The 26,201-nt window shown below is 37.8% G+C and overlaps 1 protein-coding gene across 6 annotated transcripts in view; it reads right to left on the reverse strand.

The window, feature by feature from the left end:
- Positions 1 to 329: 329 nt before the first annotated feature.
- The window catches only part of ADAMTS20 (ADAM metallopeptidase with thrombospondin type 1 motif 20), an 89,393-nt gene continuing 63,521 nt past the window's right edge, over positions 330 to 26,201 (reverse strand). For 2 of the 6 annotated variants that reach the window (XM_030480412.1, XM_030480410.1), the window contains exons 29-39: positions 13,498 to 13,665; positions 12,121 to 12,294; positions 8,378 to 8,548; positions 7,811 to 8,011; positions 7,547 to 7,676; positions 7,295 to 7,389; positions 7,102 to 7,196; positions 6,563 to 6,696; positions 5,739 to 5,830; positions 2,590 to 2,694; positions 330 to 1,924 (exon numbers count right to left, since the gene is read on the reverse strand). In XM_030480412.1, the coding sequence (XP_030336272.1) occupies positions 1,835 to 1,924; positions 2,590 to 2,694; positions 5,739 to 5,830; positions 6,563 to 6,696; positions 7,102 to 7,196; positions 7,295 to 7,389; positions 7,547 to 7,676; positions 7,811 to 8,011; positions 8,378 to 8,548; positions 12,121 to 12,294; positions 13,498 to 13,665 (1,455 nt within the window). In that variant the 3' untranslated portion in view covers positions 330 to 1,834. Of the gene's footprint in view, positions 1,925 to 2,589; positions 2,695 to 2,730; positions 3,007 to 5,738; positions 5,831 to 6,562; positions 6,697 to 7,101; positions 7,197 to 7,294; positions 7,390 to 7,546; positions 7,677 to 7,810; positions 8,012 to 8,377; positions 8,549 to 12,120; positions 12,295 to 13,497; positions 13,666 to 26,201 lie in introns of those variants that run through there. The other 4 variants (XM_030480414.1, XM_030480416.1, XM_030480413.1 and 1 more) reach the window with 4 other exon arrangements.

Consider the following 26,201-nt stretch of genomic DNA (forward strand, 5'->3'; position numbering starts at 1 on the left):
AAAATATTCCTGTGACTACAACTGCTTGTGTGGCAGTTATTCCAGTATAAGTCCATGCATATTCCTGTAAGGAGGTATTAAGAATGTAGTTATTCTGTGCATAAACAAGTTGAAATGTTTTTGTAACATTCTGTACTAAGCATTTGATACCAAAAAAACAAAAAAAGGCAAAAGTACTCTGGACCATTCACACAAGCACATTTATTATATAAATATTTTATAAATTACAAGGTTTTAATTATAAATGTAAACATTTCTAGGAAAATAATGTTTTATATTCTTATTAATGTTTACAACTAATACAAGGCACATAGTGCAAAAATACATTTCTGATGCAGAGATCACAAAATAATTACCTACCTGTGTTATCTAAAAAGTAGCTGCTTGCACTTCTGTGGTACAGTATTGTTTGTAATTAATACATATTGCTAATTCATGGCTAACTCTTTGTGGGTAAAAATATGATATAGCTGCCATTTGACCTACCAATTGTACTGGCATTCAAAACAGATATTTGGTTTACAAAATGCATATTGTCAGAAAAAGCAGGTACAGTTATCTGGTACATAATGTTTCTTATTATGCATGTAGAAAGTTTTATTCTGAATACCTGAGTTGGCCCTGAAATGTATTATCTTTATATGCATACATTTCTACAGTTCTGAACTGTACAGTAATACAAAACAACAAATCAAAGAGCTAGATTTTTTAAACCTTGAAATGTTTCATACACTTACTTTTCTGGAAGAACTAATTTTAACTTGCAGATGTTAGAACTGTATTTACAAACATTGAAAAATTAAACTAAGCCAAAGATGGACACCAAAAATACTGTGGGGCTTGATGCTGCCTCTGCCCAGGGTTTTCACTAAGGTTACTGAAAATCATGTTGGATTGGAATATGAGGGACACACAATACAGCCTTTACTAATATGCCATTGGCCAGTATAAAGGAGTAAGGTGGAGATGGAAAGTGTTTAAGTAAATACATATTCATACAATCACATACAAGATGCTACAGTAAACAGAATACACTGCTTTTACAGTATACTTGGATGAGAGGCAAGGATTTAAAATCAGATTTCCAAGCAATTTGTTTCCTTATTTTCTTTTCCTGTAACCACAACAAACTTAAGCCTAGATGTTTATCGTGCTATAGAGACTACAGAGGTTAAACCACACTTCTTGGGATTACTGCTAGTATTTGAGCACCACAAAGAATATAATGAAAGGGATGGGGAAAAAATATGTTTTTACTGACAGAGGAACACACAGATCTATAGAAACTATCTCAAGTATGTTGGTTATATACTTTCCTGCTGTAAATTGTTGACAGATTATTCCTAAAAGGTTTCACAAAATTGGAAGTATTTGAAATTATTACCTGTCTTCTCTATGTAGCAATAACTCTTCCCTTTCTGTATTTTAGTACAGTTGAGCAAGAAAACCAGTAGAGTATAAATTTTACTGAATACTGTAAAAAGAATTGCACTGATTAGTTGCAGGTGAAATATTAAGATTATGGTACAATTTAGAGTGTTTCTCATGGTAGTAACCTCAGTGCAATTACCTGCTAATATATACTGTACATTGAATGAATGCCTCTCTATTAAAACCTGAAAGTTTGTGATTGTGACTTATGCACTTGCTAGCCCATGAACAGGTAATACATCCCTGAATAAATACTGAAGAAAACAGGAATCCTTAGTAGTGAGCATTACAGTAATGAGCATTACAGAGATGAAAGAATTAAAACATATATCTACACAGCACCTAAAATTTGCACCTAAATGGCAGATGTTCCTGCTTTGATGCTCTCACCACATCAGAGTTCTCACTGTATTTGAAGTTGGAGACCAATAATTGTGTTAGGAATACATTTTCCACAAAATCCTCCGCATCTTCCATATATTTTAGTACCATTCTGGGAATTAGACAGAGAGAACAATCAACAAATGGAACTGAAGTCACAGTTGTGCAAAAAGCTCCTTGAGGTTTGCACAAAGTAGACCTTTTGACAAATTGTACCTACAAATACTAAATCAAGAGAGAGCATCAAATTAGCCAAATGGACACAGAGATCCTTTAACAGCACTGCCATTCACCTTCTTTCCCAGCTTACCATCCAGTGTTGTCTTAAACTGTGCATGCCTGCCATTCTTGAACAACTGGTTTTTTGGTTTCCCACACAAATCAAGTGGAGGTAAGCAATCTATAAGGATACTCTGTAACAGGGTATCCTTAATGAAATGCTTTTTGGGGCGCGGTGGGTTTGGGTTTTGGTTGGTTAGGGATTTTTTATGTATTATTAGATATCTTCAAAACTTTTAATGAACCTGATTAATATAATAATAGGCTCTTAAAATCAGTAAGAGAAGGGTATGCAGGCAGTGTTGATCTGGACTAGATTCTGGGCAGTGTGATTAAACAGTTTTTGCATTACATTTGGATGAAGACTTAGATGGGTCAGAGACCTTGGGCACTACTTTTGATTCACAACTAGCTTTCACTAGAGACTCAGCACTTGCACCTCTGGAGGCATAATATTCAAGCCGTAAGAGAAGGTAAAGGAAAACAACATTGACTTACATGGGATTTGTGTATGTCAGCAGTTGCATAGTTGCCCTGAGCAATCCACTTCACTGTACTGGATAATCTCAGACCCGTACCAGCCAAGTTAATGCTGAACTGTCCCTAAAAAAACAAAACAAAACAAAAAAAACCCCCAAAAAACAAAACAAACAAACAAAAAAAAAAAGGCAGAAGGTAAAACACAGAACTGATAAACAGAGCTCAAAACATTAAAACACTTTACATTGGCATATATGCACTTATCACTTAGGGTATATCTAGACAGACATTAAGTACTCACAGGAGTGTGCTTAATCTGGGTTAGTTACACTGCACTATACCCAGGACATATCTGCAGGACAGACACACAAAGAAGTCATTCTGCAGTAAGTGGCACTTGTGCATCAGCTGATCTGTAGCATCTGACTGCAGAGTCTGAATACAGAAATAACATCAGACAATTCTAATTATTTTAGCCTCGTTTCTACATATTAAATTTTAATTTACAAAATGTACAAATTTGCAACATGCAAGAATGAAATACTTTTTTTAAGTGCCTGAACTTTTTGGACATAAGATGGTCAGGACCTATTGCTACCTGGAATCATTTCTTAGCCATCCAATTCTCCAATTTTTGCAAGCATTCTGTCCAAGCATAATCATCATCCATTTCTTTTTGAGTATAACAAATACCATAATTGAGCATGAACATATGTGGAGGTTCAAACAAATAAATTCATTGCTAAATGAAATGTTTTGCAATACAAACCACTCATAACAGTTTATTGATTCTAAAGTGTTTGCCTATGCAAAACCACACTCTTTGAAAATTAGCTTTAAAACAGAGTCAGTTCATATGACAATAAGAAATATATTAAAAGCAACAAGCTGCAATGCCTTGGTAAATCAACTGGGATACAGAAAATGCTGAAATTGCATTTACACCAGTGCAATGTGTTGGAAAGAAGTACTGCCTCCACAAAGAGCCAAATGGTCAGTTTAGGCAGCATTACAGTCAGAAAACTGCACACTTCATACAATTCACTGAAGGCCTGAATTTCTGTATTCAAACTTAATTAAAATTGCCAGATCATGAGATCAAAGCTTTAGCAAAGATAATGTTTCTATTACATATGGTAGCTTCTGTATTTTATTGCTTAATATTGTCATAGTCAGATATATTTCTATTTCTATTTCTATTTATATATAAATGTGTATGTGGGTATGTATGTGTGCATGTATAAAAGTGCAGCATTCAGCCTTTATTCTTGTGATTCACTGGAAATCCTTCATTAAAAAAAAATCAGTATTATAGCGTTTGGTATGGCAGATTTGTTTAGAGAGCACTTCTACGTAAAATTGCTGTGTTTATAGCACTTACATAGTCAGGATGAGCTAATATATGGATAGGTTATGTTCTTCAAGTGCCAAAAAAGGGGAAGATTTCCATTTAATGAATAAAGCATCTGAAGGAGATTCATATAAATGGTGTGGAATGCTTTCCACAATTAACAGGACCAAAGTAACTCCACTCACAGTGACATCATTTGGCAAAAATAAATGAGAAGTGCTATGTACGATTATAATGACAGCTTAACAGCTCTCTGACATGTCATGCAGCATACTCAAGGCCAGGAACAGATTTCAAAGACTGATAGTGCAGGAATGGAGGCCTTTTTACTGCATCAAAAGTGTTAGCTTCAGTGCAGATCTTACAGATGGAAATACGTAAGTGCAAAGCCATGTAAATAAAATGACTTCCCAACAGAAGTTACAGATTGCAAGTAGATTTGTATTGTACTAAGCCCAAAGAGTCTGTAGGTTGAAGGTATGTCATACTGTAACGAACTCCAACCGGTTTGCTGCCAGGGGTCTGCCTAACTTAGGCACTTCATTTGTACCTAAATTGTACATGAATAATCTCTAGCTGCCTTTGAATGCATCCACCCATATAACCTGTCTCAACTTTAAGCACCTAGGATAGATGGACAACTGGGATTAACCTCCATGCCAGTCTGAGCTAGTCGATCTTATCTCCCTTTTAAAGGGAATTATAGAAAAAGAAATATGCACTTCCAGAGGACAGCTGACCTCATCCTAAGGTATCTAATAGGGTAAGACTAATCAAACTGTTTTCTAGGGACTCCCATTTCTGCTAATGGACTCCAAAGGCGTCCTAGGTTGGCTAGTTCAGACTAGGGCTATGCCTGCATTAGCAAGGACACTGCAGTATGGGCAAGTCTGTAGAGAGAAAATATTGGGTCAGAGAGCCCAATGTCTGTACACAGACTGGGGTTTTACTTTGGACTAACTCTCATCTAGACCTCTAGATTGAGTCCTCATTAGCAGTTAGCGTGCCTTAAGATCCTTCTTCTGGAGCTCGTTGTTTGATTTAGTTTCATCCAAAAGACATCTCGTTCATGTTTTTCAAGACTGCTCCATGACGTGAACCCACAAACAGTAAAATGGGACAATATAGAGATTAATTTAAAAAGCACCATCCAATCCAAACTAAAACACTAATGTAGAGACACTTATGGATGTATAAATTTTAAATTATGCTGCTAAACAGGATTATACTGATAAATAGGTAGTCTTCAATGATATGAAGCATCAGGAGAGAAACAGAAAAAAGACAAGAAAAATTCTGCAGGATTATAGAATAGGAATTTTTCTCCTCTTCCTTCATCACTGGTGGGGAACAAAGATTGAGAAGAGGTTAGGGGAAACAAAGAATACATCACATTCAGAGGGAGGGAGAGCAATACAGGAAATACATAGAAAGCTGCATATACATACATGAAGCCTAGAGGGAAAGCATGGAGTAAACTCCACCCCCACACATATTACTATTATGTACAATTGTACATTACTATTATGTATAATTGTACATTATCTACCCCATTACATTACATTAATGCTAGGAAATATATTTAATGTATGTACTATGCCTATTATTGTACACCTGGGCATATCCAGTAAAGGGTGGAGAGATGGTGCAACAGAAGAGAAGAGAGTAAGGAAAAAAATACCTATTAATGTAGCACACAGACCAGACAGAATAGGATATGAGTTTAGAGCCTTATGGCTCTAAACCAGTCACTTAGATTATTTCCACACACACACTTTTACATACGCATTTCAAGGAGATAAGAAATCATACGTACCTGTGGACATCTGGCAGCACTGTAGCAGTCTCCAGCTGTAGCAAAAGGAACTGCTCTCCCAAGTATAGTCTGAGCAAAAAGAAAATCTGTGGCTAGAAGACAGAAAATTACTCAACGCTGAATCTGCTGCATTAGAAGTTCAGGTGAAAACAGTGCGAAAAGGCATTAACATGGGGGAGAGGGGTTGCTTTGGTTTGTATTGGGTGGGGGTTTTGTTTGTTGTTTGGAGGGGCTTTTTTTGTGTGTTTTGGTTCCATTTTTTAGAAACTACATTTTAAATAGTCCATTTCGGTCAGTGCAACATCAGTCCAATAAGCCCAGTTTTCTTTCTGATATAGGAGAGGGATAGGACGAGGACAGGTGTGCATGTGGACACAGCTCCCAGTGAGCTGGTTATGGGACACCTTGCCACCTGCAGGCAGGAGCTTGAAAGTGCTGCAGGATTCCCTGTCTGTTTAGTCTGCCAAGGACTGAGAAGGGACTAACTACAGCACAGGAAGACTTTCCCAAGAAATATATTCCAGGGACTAAAAGGAAATGGAATAATGGTAACAAAACCTTAGAAACTGAGGCTATTTCACATATAAAATATGAATTTGTAAGATTTGTGCCACTTGGGACAAACTAACAAGGGAAGTAGTGTCAGTTTCTCTCTTTTTTTTTTTTTTTTTTAATTTCAATTGACTTCCTACAGGAAATTAGAATTTTGTTTGCTCAGAACTGCACAACTGGATCTGTAAATGGGTCAAAGTGGTAATTTGGTAATTATGACCATGCAATCTCATTAGAATGCGCACATTGGCTAAAACTGCCAAAATGCTTACTTTTTATTTGCATGGAAGCTACATCAAATCTTATTTTGCTAAAAACTGTGAAGCCAGCTGCAAGGTAATCATTTCGACAGGCGCAGTCTTGCCTTCTGCTTCCATTGAAAGGACATTCATATGGATTCTGCAACCTAGAGAATAGAAAAGATTTAGTTTTTCTTTTGACATTGTTCCATAACATAACTCTATAGTGGAAAATAATTGCATTGCACTATGCCACAAAAATATACTAAACAGTTACCGAACAAGAAGCTCAGCTATTAATTTTGGCTCAACTGAAACACTAATACGGATTGAAGCCATTTCTACTGAAGTCAAGATAGAATTTTTTAATAATCATTTAGTGCAATTAACACAATTTTAGCCTGGAAGTATCCACATTTCTGCATGTATCTTTATATGCCTGGATATTCAAAACAGAAAATCATGGAAAAAAGTTCTATTCATCCATTCGCAAAAAAGGTAAGTATTATTTTATTCTCTTTTTTATGAAGTGCATTTATGTGCTTCATAAAGTTACAAAATCACTTTTTTACCTGAGTCCATATACTTCAGAAAAATTGTCTGCTTCACCTTTTACCAGTGTCAAATATTCTTTGGGACTCTCTAAGTGCATGCCTGAGCAATAAATCTGGAAGAGGAAATACAACTCTTTAGCAAGATGTTTATTAGAAAACTATTATTTCATAAAAATATGTGCTTGTAAAAACTTATTAATATTAAAAGTACCTTTATCATCCTTCCTTTAATGTTAAGTAGGTATTCACCATCCTTTCTAATCCCTTTTTTAATCTGGATATCTTTGCAGGTGGTAAGAATTTCACCTTCAAAATGAATGATTAAATCATATTAATATTTCATTAATAGAACTTAGGTTTAGGACTTCATTTTGCATGATTGTGCTCCAAACATATTTATAACTTTTATATAAGTAACCTGGAAAAACATTAACATCAGCTGAAAATTACATCTGTCACTCACATTCTTCCTCATGGCAGACCTTTCTGGCGTCTGGTTTTAAATGTGGCAGGCACAAGTCACTGGATAAGCCATTTTCAGTCATACATTCTACGGTTCTATCCTTTACCCCCACTCCACAAGACACTGAGCACTAGACGGGGATAGACATGAAGAGTTAGTTTAGAAGGTAGTAAATAATTTATATAATTATGCCAGCAAATAAGTCCTACTATTCATTTATGTTTAAGGCAACTATCAAAAATGAGCTTGCACATCTGTACTCACTTTGGTCCACTTCCCCACTCTCCAGGTAGCTGCTTGTGAACATCCTTTGATATTGCATTTATAAATGTATGGGGATGGTTCTACTGGGCATTCTTGGTATGTTACACTTCGAAGGCCATGGACGTGCTGATTTTGAACAGAATGGATTCCAACACAGTATGTGATCCTTTGCTGGTAACCAAATCCACAGCTGGCTGAGCACTAAAATAAATGTATGGGTATTATTTCTATGGAAACCGAACCTTTCTGCAACATTGCAACTACAGATAAGTCAGCTCTGATCCTTGCTTTGGTAAAAAACATCTAATCTGATTGACGGGTGCCACCTCGGGGCTGGTACATCAGTGTGCAGAAGTGAAGGTCTACAGTAGTTATGCAGGCAAGGAGATGGAAAGTCCCAAGAGGTTCCAAGCAGTTACCTCTCAGCTGCAGTACACACAGAGGCACGCACACATAGGTAGTACTTCTTTGTTTTTGCTCTGCCCACGTAATACACATTTTACAGCAATATAACTTTCTTAAATGTAAAGTTACATACAAGATGTGCAAGCAGTATAATTAGTTTACCTGGGACAGTTCTCCTGTAAACACAGCATATTTAGAGTGAGCTATCCTGCAGTTTTTGGTTGATGGAGGCTTTGTGGCAGAATCACAGAAGCTTTCATCTACTTGGAGCTGGTTTTCATCCACACACTTCACCTTGCGGTGTATTTCCTTTCTTCTATATGACGCCAAGCACTGAGAGTGAGAAAAAACAGTCACAGTTTTTGTACTTAAACTAGCCATTTACAGAACAAAGTTTTTTGCTCATTGACACACACCAGTAAAACCCAGACAGCAGCACCTTTTATGACATCTGCTATCAGAGACAGGCTGAATTACTCACTGAATCAAAATCCTTTACTTTGTTTTCAAAGTTCAGGTACCTCTAATCAGCTGAAAAAACAATCATGTATAATGACAATACGCTGTAACTGTTGGGTGAGACAGAGGAGAAAATTAAATTGTCAGGCCAGCTCCTTATTATGAAAAGGGAAAAGCCAAACAAGAATTTCAGTGAAATATAAAAGGAATAAGTTGGTCTTGACAATAAAACAAAAAGAATCCCTGGAAGCACATACATGATATTACATTGATAAGGGAAAAGAAAACGAAAGTGCCAATTAATGAAGCCAGTGGCAGCTTTGGGCAGCACTACCTATTGAGCCTATGCCTCTGCCCTGAGTGTCCTCAGATGTCTCCCCATGGCAAGCTGGTGGGATGGAAAGTCATCACAGTTCTGCCAGGACAGGACGAGAACCTTGCTGCCAGAAAAGTGAAGGTACAGACTAAGTAATACATATCAACAACATACATATCAACCCAGCTACGGGTGCCTCAACTAACCTGTTTGAACCTGCTGTGTTAAAGAAGGAAGGCTCAAATACACAAACTCTAGTCTCAGCAGAGGCAATAATCACTAATAACACCTACTATAGTCAGACCTGAACCTAACTTAATAGTAATTTGGACCCATAAGAAACAATTAGAAGACTCATCAGGGTCTGACACATAGATCAAATCTATTGTTCAAATTGTATTATTCACTCAAAGAAGCAACTTGAAGTACAAAATGCAGGTGCTGTACAGTAAAACAGCCCTGGCAGAAGAAACCTCTAACTTTATTGAGCTGGACCTCAGAGGATGAAGACTGAAATTCCCTGGGCAGCCTGTTTTACTGCCTGAATTGTCTTCACAGAGAAAATGTTTTTCACAATATTCGGTTTGAACCTCTTTGGCTTCTTTGGCTTCATCTTACTCCTATTGCCTCTTGCCTTCCCATCATACACTGTGGAGAGGCTGGCTCCATCTTCTTGGTAACTTCCTTGCTGATACTGGAAGGCTGCTGCTAGATCTACCCAAAGCTGTCTCTTCTCTAGGCTCAACAAACCCAGTTTCTTCAGCCTCTCCTCGCAGGGCAAGTGCTTCAGCCCCCACCTATTTGGAGATCTTTTGCTGAATATGCTCTAGTTTATCAATCTTTCTTGCACTGGGGAACCAAAATTGGATGTAGAAGCTAGACATGGTCTAACAAGTGCTGAGAAGCAGATGATGATGATCACTTCTCTTTATCTACTGGCTGCATTTGTACAGCCCAGGAGGCTGCTGGCTGACCTTGCTGCCAGGACACACAGCTGGCCTACACTCAACTGCCCACCAGGATCCCAGAGCGGTTCGTTCATCCCTGGCCTGGGCTGCTGCAGCAGTACTTCCATCCCAGGAGCAGCATCTCATGAAGTTCCTGTGGGCCCATTCCCACAGCCCATCCAGGTCCCCTGGACCAAAACCTGACAAAAATTCTCTGGCATTAGGTAGAAGTAGGGTCCTAAGACCGCATGGAGAAATTTAAGCACCGACTCATGTTATGAAGTTCTTATAATCCCCAAGTCTTGCTGAGTGATTGCCTTCTTTCTTGAAAAGGTGAGGTCACAAAGAGAACAGCAGTAAATCAGAGAGAGCAGTAAAAGTAAATCAGTGAGAGTCTGATCCATTCAGCAGATCCACAAGAGACTGTGGCCCAGCAAGGGAAGCCATACAAACAAGCCTTTAGGAAACCCAGTCACTCAGAGAATGAAAATGTGTGGACTTGTACCAAGGGATGAAGTGTGGATACAGTTGGCTGGTGTAACTTACAGAACCCTCCGATCTTGTAATGGCATGAAGAAGCTCAGAATATTAGGCACATACGGAATAACCCCGTCATGAGGTAATGGGGACAGGCAGAAGAATCCTTTTCATTATAGAATCAGAAAATATCTCAAGTTGGAAGGGACCCATAAGGATCATCAAGTCCAACTATGCTTTATACATTAGTCTTGTAGACATTCTTCTCTTTATTAGGTAGGAGAATGCTGGCTGCCATTATCAGCCAGCCTCCCAGCTGCAAGCTGGAGAAATGCCAGATCTGGAATGTTTTCTGCTATGCTGTGACTGGTGAGGCGAGGAAATGATACACAAGCACTCAGAGCTGAGACAGCTGGGCAAAATATTGCAAGTCTGATGGAGGACGTGCTGCACTGGGAGTGGAGTGCAGATGGATAAACACTTGAACTAGTATTACTACTAGATGTAAAGGGCTACATATGAATCTAGTGAGAGGAGGGAAGTGAACACAGGAATTTCAAGCAAACAGCAATATCCATGTGGAAGAAGTTATGAAGATGTAGTGAAACACAATGCATTTGTAGTGGAGAACTCTGAGTACCCAGCTGGAATATTCAACTGTTGTACAGGAAAGGAAAATTCACCCTCATTCTCTGAAAGTGTATATTTGTGCTAAAAGGACATTCTGAGCCACTTCCACTAATTCCTGATTTTTATAGCTTCATATGAGAACATTTCGAAGAAACACATATTGTCAGCTTTCCCTCAGTATAGCTTAACAGAGGAATATGTAAGTCCAAACTGCATGAATACAATTTTGCAGAGCGCCGACAAATTATTCATATATTAAGAGTGGTCACTTCTACACATTATGTCCCTGAGATTTCTGAGTCTTCATAGTCAAAGTTTCAGGAGGTTTTCCCTGAGAAATCTAGCAGATTATTAGGATCCCACAACTGCACAAACTGGGGGTTTGTTTCATGCTACAGTAAGAGTTAGGCTCTTCTGCACATCCTTTCACGTATTATACATAATTTTTGGTCTTTGTATATGTTTGTACGTTTGGATACACAGATAAAAAAGTTACTAGATTTTTAGCATGTAGAAAATTGTCATCACCTTTGATGGCATACTTTTTAGGAGAATGCTGAATTTTATTTTGCTTTTTATCTTTTCTGGTAATCTTCCATACTAATGTTCATGAAAACACTGTTGACCAAAGGTTTTACCTCCCAGGTTTTTACTTCCAGCTGACATTTCATTTGTATTTCTATTCTTACAAAGTGATTATTTTTTTTAATGACATTTCATAATTCGGTTCTATTAGACACCTTACGCACTATGTAAAGAACTTCGTATTCAAATTACACAGTGCTATCAACAGTCACCTGCTCAGAGCCCCACTAGAGCTTTTGCCTACAAGAGTAAACAAGCAAATCCTGTATAAGAGAGTAAACAAAGCCTTTGACATTTTTTATCACTCATTTTAGTTTTACATACTTGACCTTCCAAATATCCAGCATGGGCACTTGTTATTCTGCAACTTAACAGCTCTTAGATATGGATCCAAATGGGGGGGGGAGGGGGAGTGTCAGAAAAAGGAAAAAGAAAAAAGAAAACTTAAGAGATCACTCAGTTACTTCACGCAAGTTGAAAGCCTTACTTACCTCTTGCCATTCATCTGCCAACCACTGGTACTGCATGCAGGCAGGCAGCCAGCAATGCCTCCTGCTAGTGGGCCGGGTATCATGATTACACATTGCTTCACCCACTGGACCCAGGCCCTTCAGCTGACAGTAGATGTCCCTTTGCTGAATCCCCACTCCACAGGATACTGAGCACTAAAATTGATCAAAATTAGTTACGTCAGTGCGAAATGAGGCAGTTCCCAGAAGGTGGTATGGTTGTCATTACTACAAGTTATTAGGTTATTGTTTAAAATATACTTCTCAGCCCCTACCACACTAGTGTTTCATTGTATCTGAAGAAATCTATGTTGAAAATGTAAAACTACAATTAAAATAAAAATTTGTAAGAAATATGGAAAAAAAATGCATCCGAGCTATCTAGACCTAATTATCTTAATTCACAGTAGGAAAAACCACTATAGAGATACTCAAAGCAAAAGTTTAAACCATTTCTGTATTAGAGGCTGACAGCCTTGTCCATTGTTTCAAAATGCAAATATTAAAATGAAAAATCTCTGTATTTCTGGTTAGAAAAAATGTGCAGTATTGTGAGGACACTTCTCTTTCTTTTGTAGGTATTACTAAAGATATCGAATCCTGAGGAGTTTAAAAAGGCTCAGATCCTTCCTGCCACATGCCTCTCTTCCTCCTTTCTGGCCACTACAACACCAACGCTTGCTGAGATAGACAGCCCCCTTTTACCCTAGTGAGAAGCATGATTAGGTCCCAAAGCTTAACTAAAGACTCAAGCCTAATCATAAAATAGATACTGCCCTAACAAGAGTGGTTAAATTGTGGAGAGTGGTAGCGTGTCTTTATCAATGTGGGGAATTTTATTTTGAAAGAGTGAGTGAAATGCAAAATATTGCCATGCGCTCAGTTACACACAATTTCACAATGAGGTGAGAGATGTTTTACAAGACCAAACCCGGGAAAAGGCCAGGATTTGTGCCCACAAGCCTTTTTCTTCCCCCATGAACCTGGCTTCATCTCAATATTCAGACTATGATAGCAACTACAGTGATACTACTGAACTCATCCCTGAAGGGAAGAAGTAAACTTTAAAAATTTACTGTTTGAATTTACAAGGTAAATTGAGGAAAGTCCTAAGTACCTATCCAGACCAAGGTCCCGATTACCAAATACTTTCAGTTTTCGTATAGATTTAATTTCAATTACTTTTAAAAGAAAGAAAAAGAAAATATAATGGATCATTTGCTAATTTGTATATTTAATTGCGATGTGCATAAAGCCCCCAAACCATCCAGACAATTATTTCCATTGAGCAACTATGTCATGAATATGATCTTGTCCTGTACTCTCATAAAGAACATAATTACAGCAAAGTTTACATACCACTTTCCATCTGCTGGCCTTCCAAGCAGGACATCTTCCAGCTCTACATATTTTGTATGTCCGTGGTTTTTTCAAATGCCTGCAGTTTCCTTCTTCTATTTTAGCTTGGAAGCTATTAAAACAATGCACATCACGAAACTTCAGACCTTTTCCACAGGAAACAGAACACTGAAAAGAGAAGTGCCTTTCATTACTTTATGAAAAATCTCAAACTAATGAGAAAAGCAGAAGCAGCTCTGGCCTTGTCCACAATGGACTCTACAGGAATAAGTTTCTGTATTATGACACAATATCTACTGTATGTATCTGAAATTTCTGTGTTAGTTCTTGTCTACTGAGTTTTACTGATCAGATGCAAAACATATCTCATGTATTTTTAATTCTTTGATGTTGTTATTGACAAATACCTGAGCTCAGCCATCCATATCCATGCAGGAGACAGTCTGATACTATGATCTCACAAGAACATGCTCTAGCAGCCTTCTTTCCAGTACATGTATCACTATTTTCATGTAAACATGATGCTTATCATAAGCATTAAAGAAAGGAAAATACATAATCATGGCTGTGCATGTTTCTGGCTATTAGGCTACAAAGGCGTGTTTGCTCTGGCTCCTCCCTTCCATGAGCTTTGGGTATCTTGCTGTATGAGATAAAGAGGCAAGAGAAGAGGTATAAACACTATAGGTTCTGGTGCAGTCCATGGTCTCGCATACGACAGATACTGGGGCATGGTCTTGCCCTGCCACCCCAGTATTCTGTTTCCTCCAGAAAGTTGATACATATATACAACAGGTTCTAGAATCTCCCTCCCTTCAACCTAAAACCAGTGGGCTGCAGTGGGTGCAAAACCCACCCCAGCAGTATGAACTAGTCATGATTAGGGCATGTCTGACAGATCAGTCTCTTCCAGCAAAAGGGCCATTGCTCTGCTAAATTGCTGGAATGCTGTGAGACTTTTGTGAGGGTTGCTTTTAATTCTGCAAATCAAGACTCTTTTATTCACCTGCATTGCAGAGCTGCAGGTCCTAGGGAAAGTTCAGTCAAAGAAAGAACATCATCCTACCAAAAAGTTTTGATCAACGGAGACAATCGCTTTTCTGTCTGCAAAGAAAACATGCCTTATTTGTTCTAGATTTCCTACATACTTTATTTTACATTTTATTCCTACACAATCAGGGAGAGAATGAATATTAAAATAAAAATTTAACATCTAAGTGGATGTGTAAAAAGGATATAAACATAGACTTTCTTCAAAAACAATGAAGAGATTTCTCTTCCTTTTATGTAACATTTTCATCTTGGTCTCTATCATTACATACTAACTTAACCGAGCACTTCTAAATACAAATATCTTCCATTTTTGGGAAATGAAGCTCAGTGCCTACAACTTTCAGTACAAAGCCTGGCAAATATTTGCCTGAGAAAACAGCTGGAGAAAATTTGTTAAAATACAGAACAAGCGGCTCTAATAAATTAACCTCCTAGGTTGTGAATTTTTTCACAACAACAATAACTACACTTTGCTAAACAGAATCTCAGCTGACTCACTTGTCCTCAATACCACAGGGGTTCTTATGTGCTTTTCAACATTGTATGTGTAATCTTAAAGGTTTAATTGAAACTGCCTATGTGTTTAAAAATAAATCTTTGCAGAATAAAGCAGTAAATTTAATTTATCGCACAATACAATGGATAGCATGTTTCTCTTATGCAACTATAATTATATTTGAAAAAAGGTAAGAGTACAGATTTGGCCACAACTTGCCTTTTACACATCTGTTATGCAATTCCAGTAAATAGAATGTTTGCTTCTAAATTATATCATTTTGTTCTCAGAAAACCTTTCAATTTATCATTTTAAAATATGATTCATGTAGTTTTACAATTTATGTTTCATAATTGTAGGAACTACTGTAAGATAGGAAGATAACAAAAATTACCCAAAACTTTTATCTATGAATAACAGGCCAGAAAACTTAAAATTCTGCAAAGCATATAATTATAAAAGCCTTTCAGAAAACTCAGCTCAGAATTCAGAGGGTTTAATTATCAAAGCAGGCAAGATAACATGTATGCATGAAAATTAAAACACTGATATCATCTTGATAATTGATCCTATTCTCCCTTATAGCTTTGGGGGTTTTTTTCCCCAGGAATTTCAATCATAAAATGCAGACATAAAAGACCCCTAAACTCTGGAGATTCTTCCTTTTTATTCTTCAACAGCACGTAAGTGAAGTGCAGCACGGAGTTACTTAACATCCCCTTATGAGGTGTTGGAAAACACCATATATCCCTCCTTCCTCAATGGCTTTCCTCTATGGAGGAAGCACCACCTAGGCTCTGGAGAGCATTCAGGCAGAGAGAAGCCTTCTAGTCCTCCTGGGGGCGGCGCTCCAGGCTAAGAACTGCAAACAAAGGTGGTGTCCTAAGAAGCCTTCACTACAGGAAATGAGGCTACCACACCACAGAATCATCTCATAGCACAGAATGAGCTCACTTTTTCATTTCTCATTGCCCTCAACATAAAGACAACACTTTTCAGTATATATACATATTTGTTTATACAGCTACCTTTTATTCCACAAAAATGACATTTATTGTACAGGGGTAATGGCTACTAATAGCAATAGAATATGCAAGGAAATCTCTTATCCTGCATCTCAGTCTTCTGAAGATGTTCTGATAATATCTCTACCCACTAGATACAACACTACAGGTCTACTCCTACACAGAGACAGCATTTCTGTATATAAATTTGCTATCTTACGCTTTCACATATTCATCAAGTTACAGATTTGATCCTGTGTTTCCAAACCTCCTGTTGAGTAAATCTTACGCTGAAAAAAGAAACTTCTCTGTGCAAGAGGTAATTCACTAGTATCCTAAGATTATGGGTTTCAATTTATGAGCTTTTAAAGTTGCTGCTGGTTTTGTTGTTGTTGTGGTTTTGTGGTTGGTTTGTTTGTTTGTTGTAAGTTATGAAAGGACACTGAAGTTTAATTTATTAGGTAATGTGTGTTCATTGTTTCACTGAAGGACTGAAAGATCCTGATACTTTTAAAATCTAAAAAACCCCAGACATTAAGCAGCTGCTTAAATACGATTACCCAAACTTCAAATCACCAAATTAAGAAGACATTTCTTTAACACATGAAAAAGCTAATGCACTCACCCTAGATGTAGATGATCCAGGATCATCAGTGGACAGTTCAAGTGAGTATATTATTCTGTAGGTATGGTATTCTCCTGCAATTGGACAGATTCTGGCTTCAACCCTTAGCACAGTGTGCTGGGTCATCTAGTCTAGGTCATGTTTGCCTACAGAGGTTGGACCAGATGATCTTGAGGTTCTTTCCAACCTGGCATTCCTATGATTCTATAATAATATATAAAAATAGTTCTCCAAGGGACCATTTCCTTCCAGAATGCCTTGGCATCAGATGCAGGCAGGTTCAGCTGTGTTCTTTACTGCATAGCGACCCACCTTCAGCAAGAGAAATGAAGACTACTTCTGTTCAATACAGCTTCTCATCGGAGACTCCTGACAGGTAGATAAGCATTGCCTGTCCTCCAGCACAGAGAACAAATACCAAAGAAAGGAAACCAAGTCTCTCAAATGCTGAATCAAAGCTTTAATCGATAGAAAGTGGGGGATGCCTCTCAACTTTTCTGTAAGGGCAAAGGACAGCTCCTGCTCAGTTATTTGAACGAATAATATAGGTTCCATAGAAGATCCCTGAGTGAGACTCCCAAGTGGCTAAACGCATCTAAATACAGCTTACAGGCATGCGTCTTGCACTGACCTCTATCCTCACCATCAGTGTTTTCCTTAGAGATCTGCATTTTGCACACACTGACCTAAGACACCTGCCTGACTAGCTTCTTTTCAGCTTTGGATCATCGGTAAGAAGCGGCAAAGTCTCACTTGTACAGGAGAGCGGCTTTATTCTGTGCTCTGGAAACCACTCGTGTCCTTTTAGTGCATCTAGCTGATTGTGGAGTTCTTCTAAGACTGAATTTTGCCCTTCACAAGCCCATGTTTCTTCTTGTAACTTCTAATGCCTTATTACAGACTATCTGTGGAACACGGTCCTCTCATTGCTTGGTGCTCACTCTGTTCTGTGAGATGCTCTGGTAGCAATCTTTCCAAGACTTAACTCTGCTGACCGAGGAAAGTAAAACTGCACTTAACTCTCTTGCTACTTCACCTCCTTCCATTCAAACTTCAACGTGGTCAATAACAATGTAGTCCTTATGGCTCAGTACATCTACAGTGTGGCTTCACTTGTATGACATCCCACACAATTGAAGCCTTATGAAATGTACATTTTCCATATATTTTCTGTAGATTGCATGTGTAAGAAAAAAAATCCATAAAAACTTTAAATTTCAAAAGAAATACGGCCATTTCATTAAAAAAATGCAAGTTGAAAAAACCATCCTGTAACTGTTTTACACAGAAATTCTAGCACTTGTCTCAACATTGGCTAAAGTAATATTTCCCATATGTCAGGTTCTTTTAAAAACATAAATCTACAGTAAAAAGCTGGATTTGATTACTATTGTTCAAAGTCATTCCATAATGCTGGTAACTAGGATTCATCTGTTTGGGGTTTTTTAATAGCAATAAATTCTGCGAGGATCAGCCTGACAGAACTCCTGGTGTTTTCTGTGGTACAGACAGACTCTCAGACAGGCATGCCCATCATCAATTCCTGCCAAATTAAAGCTCTTTCTGCAGCTGACATGCAGAGTTCCACTCAAACCTTTTTTATTTAATTTGCTATTGTTATTATTTCATTGAAAAGTTGAAGATTTTGGATAATTTGGTGGATTTTGCTCCAAATTTTCCTAACCTTTTCTTTCAAGGGAGCGTCTTGTGTAGGTTAGCTGGTAACTCAGTGGACTTCTGGATACTCAGAAAAAAAAAACAGTAAATGGAAAGCATATAACAGTTTCTCTTGTATTCGTATTAGATATACAGAGATTTCAAATATAAATGACTGTGACCAAAAGCAATACTGTAACTGTGCTGGTTTTGGTTTGGACAGAGTTAATTTTCTTCATAGTAGCTTGTATAGTATAGTGAGCAGGCTGGGGGTGCACAAGAGGTTTGGAGGGGACACAGCCGGGACAGCTGACCAAAAGGATATCCCAGACCATATGATATGTCCAGCAATAAAATCTGTGGGAAGAAGAAAGAGGGGATATTCGGAGTGATAGCATTTGTCTTCCCAAATAACTATTACACATGATAGAGCCCTGATCTCCTGGCTGAACGCCTGCCTGCCCATGGGAAGTGGTGAATGAATTCCTGGGTTTGCTTTGCTTGTGTGAGCAGCTTTTGCTTTACAAGTAACTCGTAAAGCAACTTTTGTTTTGTAAAACAACTTTTTGTTTTCATTTTTAGAATGCCTTTATCTCAATCCGTGAGTTTTCTCACTTTTAGCTTTCCGACTCTCTCCCCCATCACACTTAGAGAAAGAGAGCAAGCAGCTATGTGGGGCTTAACTGCCTACCAGGGTTAAGCCCACAGTAACACTGAAAAAAGATAAAACATTACAAATGTTAAAAGGCATTTTCTTCCCTTTTTTTTTTTTTGTTTTTTTGGGGGGGGGTTTTGGGGGTTTTTTTTGTTGGGTACTTCTGTGACTGGGCAGGAAGATCAGTTAAAAATAAAAAAAAGACAAATTTATATAATGGATATGAACAATTACAAACCTACAGAGTTAAACGCAGTCATTGCTTGAGTTGTCTGTCAAACTGGGGTTTGATGATCTCTGGTTGGCCCAAAAGTCTGTTCAGACTCTTTTAAAATTATGCCAGAAGTAGACTGGGGCCCACTACTGCACGGGACACTAATAAAATTATTGCTCAATTACTTTGAGCATTAGTTAGTTGAGAATTAATTCAACTTTCAATTTGCCATATTAGAACTAGCTCTTCTTGGGCCTGCCCTCTCCCTCAGGGGTCCTTGAGATGCTTGAGCATGAAATAGGCATTTTTCAGCTAAAAGTATTCAAGAAACTGTTCTTTCCTTTAAGTAGACTACTACCAAGAAGCAACACAGACTCTGTAATCAAGGTCCTACTGAATTTTTTGATTCAGAGTCAGTAATTCTTCACTAAAACAAGTACAAACACTTGTGCCGTTAGCTCAAGCACTCAGAATGACCAAACATTCTATCACTCCTGAGGAAGAGTGGATTGAGCTCCAAGAGGTAGGTGATTTACTGTTACATCTAAGTTTCACCTATGTTCACTACAGAAGTTACACTGAAGATATTTCTAAGTCACTTCATTGAGCACAGCTTAATTTCAAAAGTTCACTGTTTATCACATTCTTCTGGTGTTCAGAAAATGTCTTGATTTGATTAAGTCCTTGCAGCTGCAATCTGTAAGTCTGTTTCAACACTTTTCAAACTCTGTTTTTGCAGCTACAGCAATGGACGCGAGGAAGACCAGGCTAAGGAAGACTCAAGAGACTTCATCCAATCCATCACACTGCTCAGAGTTTGGATGGGCTATACCTGGACCATTCCTGACCTGGACCATTCCTGACAGCAGTTTGTCAGTCTGGTCTTCAGTGACAGGGGTGCTACAGCCTCTCTTGCATGCATTTTTCCACTGCATAACTATCCTTATACTTAGTAAAAGTATCTGAGGATTTAATGGCAGTCTCTCTTGCTGTTAAATAAGATGGTTACTTCTCATCCTACCCTTAGCAGACTCAAAAACACTCGCCAATACAACCACCGATTATGTTTTGAAAGAATATCTCATTCAGCTCATTCTTCTATAGACTTGGTCTTGAAAAACACAGCTATGCCAGCCTTTCCTCCAAGTGTCTTACTATTAATGCTACTGTCCTCTGAACCCTTCAACTGTCTGCATGGTTTTTTATGAGGATGTGTCCAACCAAGACTGTATGCTATCAATCAGCTGAAGCACTAGAGTTAAAACATGCCATGACAAAAAGCATATACCCAACAGCATATACCTAGTATACTCTTCCTTGTTCAAGCACTTTGTGGCCTTCCTGGTTTGCAGAGTTCTAGATGACATTTGGAAGATAAGTTCAAGAATGAAAAGTACTTGCTGCAGTGTTATTTGCAATCATACTGCAAACATCATGGGATCTTTGAGGTAAATTAATAATCAACACACTTTCCTCCTATAAGCGTGAACCATATTCCCACTAAGGCTGCAATACTACCCTCTGATCCAAACATTACCTAGATGACATTCCTACCACACAATTTGACTGGATCTCTGAGCTTAGTAACACTTTTTTTATATATCTGAATCAAGCAAGACTGTATTCTAATGACCAAATGCACTGCCAGCTGAGCCCAGTGAGTTCCAATGGGTCCCTTTCTCTCAAGCAGATGAGTAACTATTGAGTGATGTCTACTTGTAGAAAGCTCCTAAGTAACCTCCACAGTTACTGAAAATTCCTCTGTCTGTTGCCTTTGCATGAGGAAATAGAGCACCCCTTGAATCTGTTTGACCTCTTCTGCACCAAAACATGAAAGGTGAAAGGGAAAGACAAGATACGGCTTCCAAGGAAGGACCTGGTCACCTGTTTTATTTGTTCTGAGCTTGAGGTAATGGATAGCGCTTTGAGATGTCAGAGAGGCCAGATTAAAAGACTTATTCGCAAATCTAACTAGAATGCATAAATGAAATTCTGTGGATGATCATTAAGTGGAATTTGAAGGGTTCTGGTTTCGATTTTTCCAACAGCTGCAAAGAGTACGGCTGTTCATCTGCCATCCAGGCAGATTGCTGTTTCGCTGAGTGGGCTCCCTCATTAAAGCTACTGCCAGCTGCACAGGACAAAAAAATTCAGACCATGTGGTGGCAACTTTAAATATCAGCTAAATTCCTCTGTAGCATCATCAGCCCATTGCTGCCTAAAGCCTGGCATCCTTTTTGATGCCAACTACAGAGCATCTGAAAAACATGCTCAACTCCCCACCTACCATGATACTCAGCCAGGCTTCACTATGCTGTGTATTGCCAACCTGTCTACATATATCTCATAATAAGACTGTAAGCCTTTCCAGTCAGGAACCTTCCTCTTTGTTTTACCTACATAATACACATAGCACGATTTGACCTTCAAACAAGCTTCTAGCTATTACAGTAACACAAGAAAAACACAACAGCCAAAATGACCACAACATTATGTCAGCAATTGTAGGATTTGGCTTTTACACTACCTGTAGGCTGTGTGGCCTAGGGGAAGAAGAGGAAAATCAGATGAACAAAACAGTGGCAAAAATACATGAAAGGCTAGGAAGAGAAGGAAATTCTTCACAGAAAATTAGTATCATACTTTACTGGACTCAAACATGAATAGTTGAGTCAAAGTCTGAAATCAGACTAAGTTGTTCTGACTGGTTGTCCCCCAGATATTACTTTCTTTCAGGTTTCAGCTTCCCTGGAAGAAGAGCTCATGGTTAGACACATCAGTAACCTAACAGAGAACCATCTACCAGTGGCAGGCATGCTAACACTGATACATAACAGTGACATGAAAAAGCCTTGTGCTAACTGAAGATATTTTGTGTTTCTGTTAATGTCTGCTTGCTATTTTTGAAAATTTAAAAACAATAATCACAATTTCATGAGTTGGTGATCAGTATGTTCTCCTTCAACAATAGCGACATATCACATTTGGTATGTCATTTAACACTTCCTTTTATGGGTTCCATTTCATCTCTCAATTACAGTGAAAATTGTATAGTTATTCTTCCTGCCTTACATGCTCTTGATTTGAATCCATTGCATCTGGTAACCACCTGAGAATCAGAAAAATAACAGGTATTTCTGCCTCCTTTCAGCAGCCATTTGGCAGGCTCTGCTACCTCATGTACAGGTGTTAAGTGTCACTGAAGGGTCTGCATGTACCTCTGCTAAGAACTTCAGCATTAGACCTCATTTGAGCAACCTTATCACTGCAATTAATGACAGTATATATATAAGCACTGAGAAGTATGACCAGCTTATTAATTGCTGGGAGGGAGGGAACAGATAAACTACGTTGCTCAGCCACCATTCCTGCAACATATCTGGTACACGTACCAAACTTTTATCACCTTTCAGTTGAACGATATATATGACAGACAGCTGAGGCAAATCACAATTAAAAATACAGAACAGTGGTAAATTAAAAACAAATAAACAACAACAACAAAAGACCAAAACACAACAAAAAAACCCCAACCTAACACAACACAACAGACAATTCTGCCTTACCTTTCCTTCTGAAATCAGTGGCAAACAGGAACAGAGCTAGACCCTCACTAGGTCTTTCTGAAAATCTTAATCTACAACTATAAATTCATGTCAAATTTACATGACTGAATAGCAATCCCACTCTTTGTCTTTGATACCGCCTAGAAAGTATTTGGTACAGGCACTTTTACCATTATACCACTGCAGATAACAATTGCTGGCTTGGCCAGACTTCAGCAAGTCTCATCGTTCTTTGTGCCACAGTCATGTAACACTACTAACATCTTTAAGCAATTACATGAAGGCAGCAACACTGGAGTAAAGTGCAAGCATCAAGAAAGAAGGGAGGCAGAAATGGAGATAGGAGCCCTCAAGGAAATCCTGTATAAGCAAAAGAAATGCAGAGGGTTTTTTTCCCTCTGTTTCCAATAAATGGATAAATTTCCGGACACATTTTCCAAGCAGAGAAAAACCCATGTATCTGTGTCCATCCGGCAGTTACGTTCACAAATCTCCATGAAAACCAAACAGCAACCTGAAGTGAATCCATTGTTATTTCCAACAACTGGACACAGTTTAAGGGAGTGCATCAGAGGGAGGATAGCCTCCTGCCTCTTGCGAAACTTGAGAAAACTGAACAAATGCATAGGAATGACGTTAGCTGCATTTTCACTAAAAGTAATGTTCACCCCTTGAGAGTTACATTTTATTGATAGATCTTCACAATAAAAGTTGGACCATATTTTTAACATGATGAAGGATCTCTGGTGTGAAAGCTACATCTGCATAACGAAAGGCATTGCACAGAAAAAAAATCTTTTTTTTTTTCTTAATTTAAATTTATGGATTCTTCTTTTTTATTTGAAGAGATAGTGTCTTTCAGTTAAGCAATTACAAAAGTAACTAGAGATAATGCCATCTTACAATGGTAGACCAATTAGTTGTAGCCAAATTCGCAAAAACCTAACCATGAGCAGAAGCAGCACTGGATCCCAGTGACTGCAATCTCTGGTTTATCATTTTTAATCATGCTAGCAGCAGCAAAACAGTAGCTCAGAAATTAAAAGAATAACAAATAGATGAACTCTGTGAGTGTCTCTGCTCTAGAGAAAAGTATCACTTCACTTATTTGATTAAAAACTAAGGTCTTGCATTAGAACTTTAAAGAAAACTGGAAATAAAAAGCAATATATACTGAAATGACATAGTATTGCCAGAGATTTTTCAAAATTTAGAAGCATGCAAAAATATAATTCTATGGTACTTAACTAAATAGCAACTAATAAAAATAACAGAAATTATTTAAAATAGTGATTGAGCACGAAAGCATGAGTAGATTTTAGATCAGAAATACAACATTTTACCTACCTTCACATGTTGAATTCCAATTTGTTTTCAACCTAAGACACTCTCCTGTCTATATTCCATTTACTTAGAGATAACCGTTTTTCAAAGAAAGGACTAGGAAGTCCTGTAACAGAGAACTGAGGAATATTTTTTCATTTCCTAACCCACACCAGGTAACCAAAATAGTGGTGTATTCACCTTCACAAACGTTAGGAAATGCCAGTACTTTGATATATGTTTAGTAACTTTTAAATTTGGGTCTGAAAACAACTTTAAACCAGTAGTTATGAGTTGTGACTGGGGTTTTCAAAACTGCCACATATATTAAGGCAGCCTAGAATGATTTTCACATGGATCTGACCATGCAGAACCCTTCAGCTTTTCTGAAGGTTCTAACTCTGTAAAAAAAGAAATAAATACATCAGTAGCTTCACATTCCTTTCATTCTCATTAAATGGCTCTTTGTATTTACGAATGGTATTAAGGACCACCTGCTTTTTTCACCTTCTATGATATTCTGGGACTTGTTTGTTTGTTTGTAGGGATTTTGTTTGTTTCTTTGTTTGGTTTGGTTTTTACTTTGACTTACTTTTACTTGTCCTCTTTGTAAATGGAGCATCTGAAAGCTCTTCAAACCTCCTCATGCAAAAGTGTTTTGGGAATGTAAAAAATTATGTTATGTCTTTAAGATTAAGAGCTGAGAATTATGTCAGTTTTCAGTATCTTTTGCCAGGGACTAAGTTGGAGCAGGCCATAAAATTATAGCTCCAGCAAAAGATTCAACAGCCAGTATCTTTAAGCTTTATCATCAAAGATCATGTGCCAAGTACCTATTCTAGTCCAATGACATCAGATGTTGCTTTTACCAATAACAATGTTGATATGTTTTTTTCTCTGTGCAAGTGTAAGAAAGAGCTCTCCCCATGAAAACAATGTCACTAAAATACCACATCAAGTTCACTGCAACACAAAGATGGTACAATGGTAAAACCCCCTCACTTTCAGCAGAAGTGGTTAGTTTCCCCCCTTTTCCCTCCCCCTTTCTTTTATTCTTTAAGGACTTTAAACATTAGCATTCCTTAATAAAGGACACATTAAATATAAACACAAAGCCACACAACATGCATAAAAAAGAAGGGTTAAAATGCAACTGTATTTCACAGACACAGGTCACAGTCATTAAATTAAATTATCACGCATACATTAGAACTTATTTATTATTTCAAGCTATACAGGCAACATAGCACCAAAATGGATAAATTTCCTCTAAGCTTGACGAACAGTACACAAGTATTTGTTTTTTGAATTTTGGAAACAAGTATCTTCTTTCATTTTTACCAGAATTACCCTGAAAGAAATCCACTATCCCAAGTCTGGCTTATGACATTATTTGGGTAGTGACATATGTTATCAGTTACCTCTGAAAAGGCCCCTCCCATTTCCAAAGTTTTTAAAAATGAATAGCATACGCTAACAGTAAAATTTCAGCCAGTGGGATATTAAATAAACGTGCTGTATTGGTAATGAGGTATTCCGAAGTTCGACATTTGCCAGCAGCAGAAGTAGAGGTAAAAGACTGAAGCTGGTTTTGAAAACCAAGTTCACTGATTTTGAATTCCCTTTTAATATAAAAGATTATCTTTAAAGATATAAATACTTTTTACACATAGAAAAAGTGAATGAAGGCACTTATCATACATAGCAAGTTTTTTTGGATTAAAATGAAAACAAATAAATATTTCACTTATGCAACTTTGGGCTGCTTCTGTCTCCAGCAGAAGTCAATGGGATGCCTGGCAGTAACAACACTGGAAGGGGACTGGGATGTCAATTCTTAAAAAATAAGTTTATATTTGTTAAAAGTAATAGTAGATTTCTTCCACTAGTGCAAAGACAGAATTACACTGAAATTATTCTGGAGCAACTAGAATAGAAACTGAAGAACCAGAAAAACAGTCACTTTGAAGAATATTACATCATGTGTCTGCAGGGCAGTATGTCATAGCAGTAAGATATTTCTGACACTTGAAGATAAATTAGAAGATGAGCTGATCCATGCTTTTTATGCCTATTTACTTTGAAATCACAAGTAATACTTATGAAATTACA

Source organism: Strigops habroptila, chromosome 3, assembly GCF_004027225.2.
Source record: "Strigops habroptila isolate Jane chromosome 3, bStrHab1.2.pri, whole genome shotgun sequence".
Classification (NCBI taxonomy): Eukaryota; Metazoa; Chordata; class Aves; order Psittaciformes; family Psittacidae; genus Strigops; species Strigops habroptila.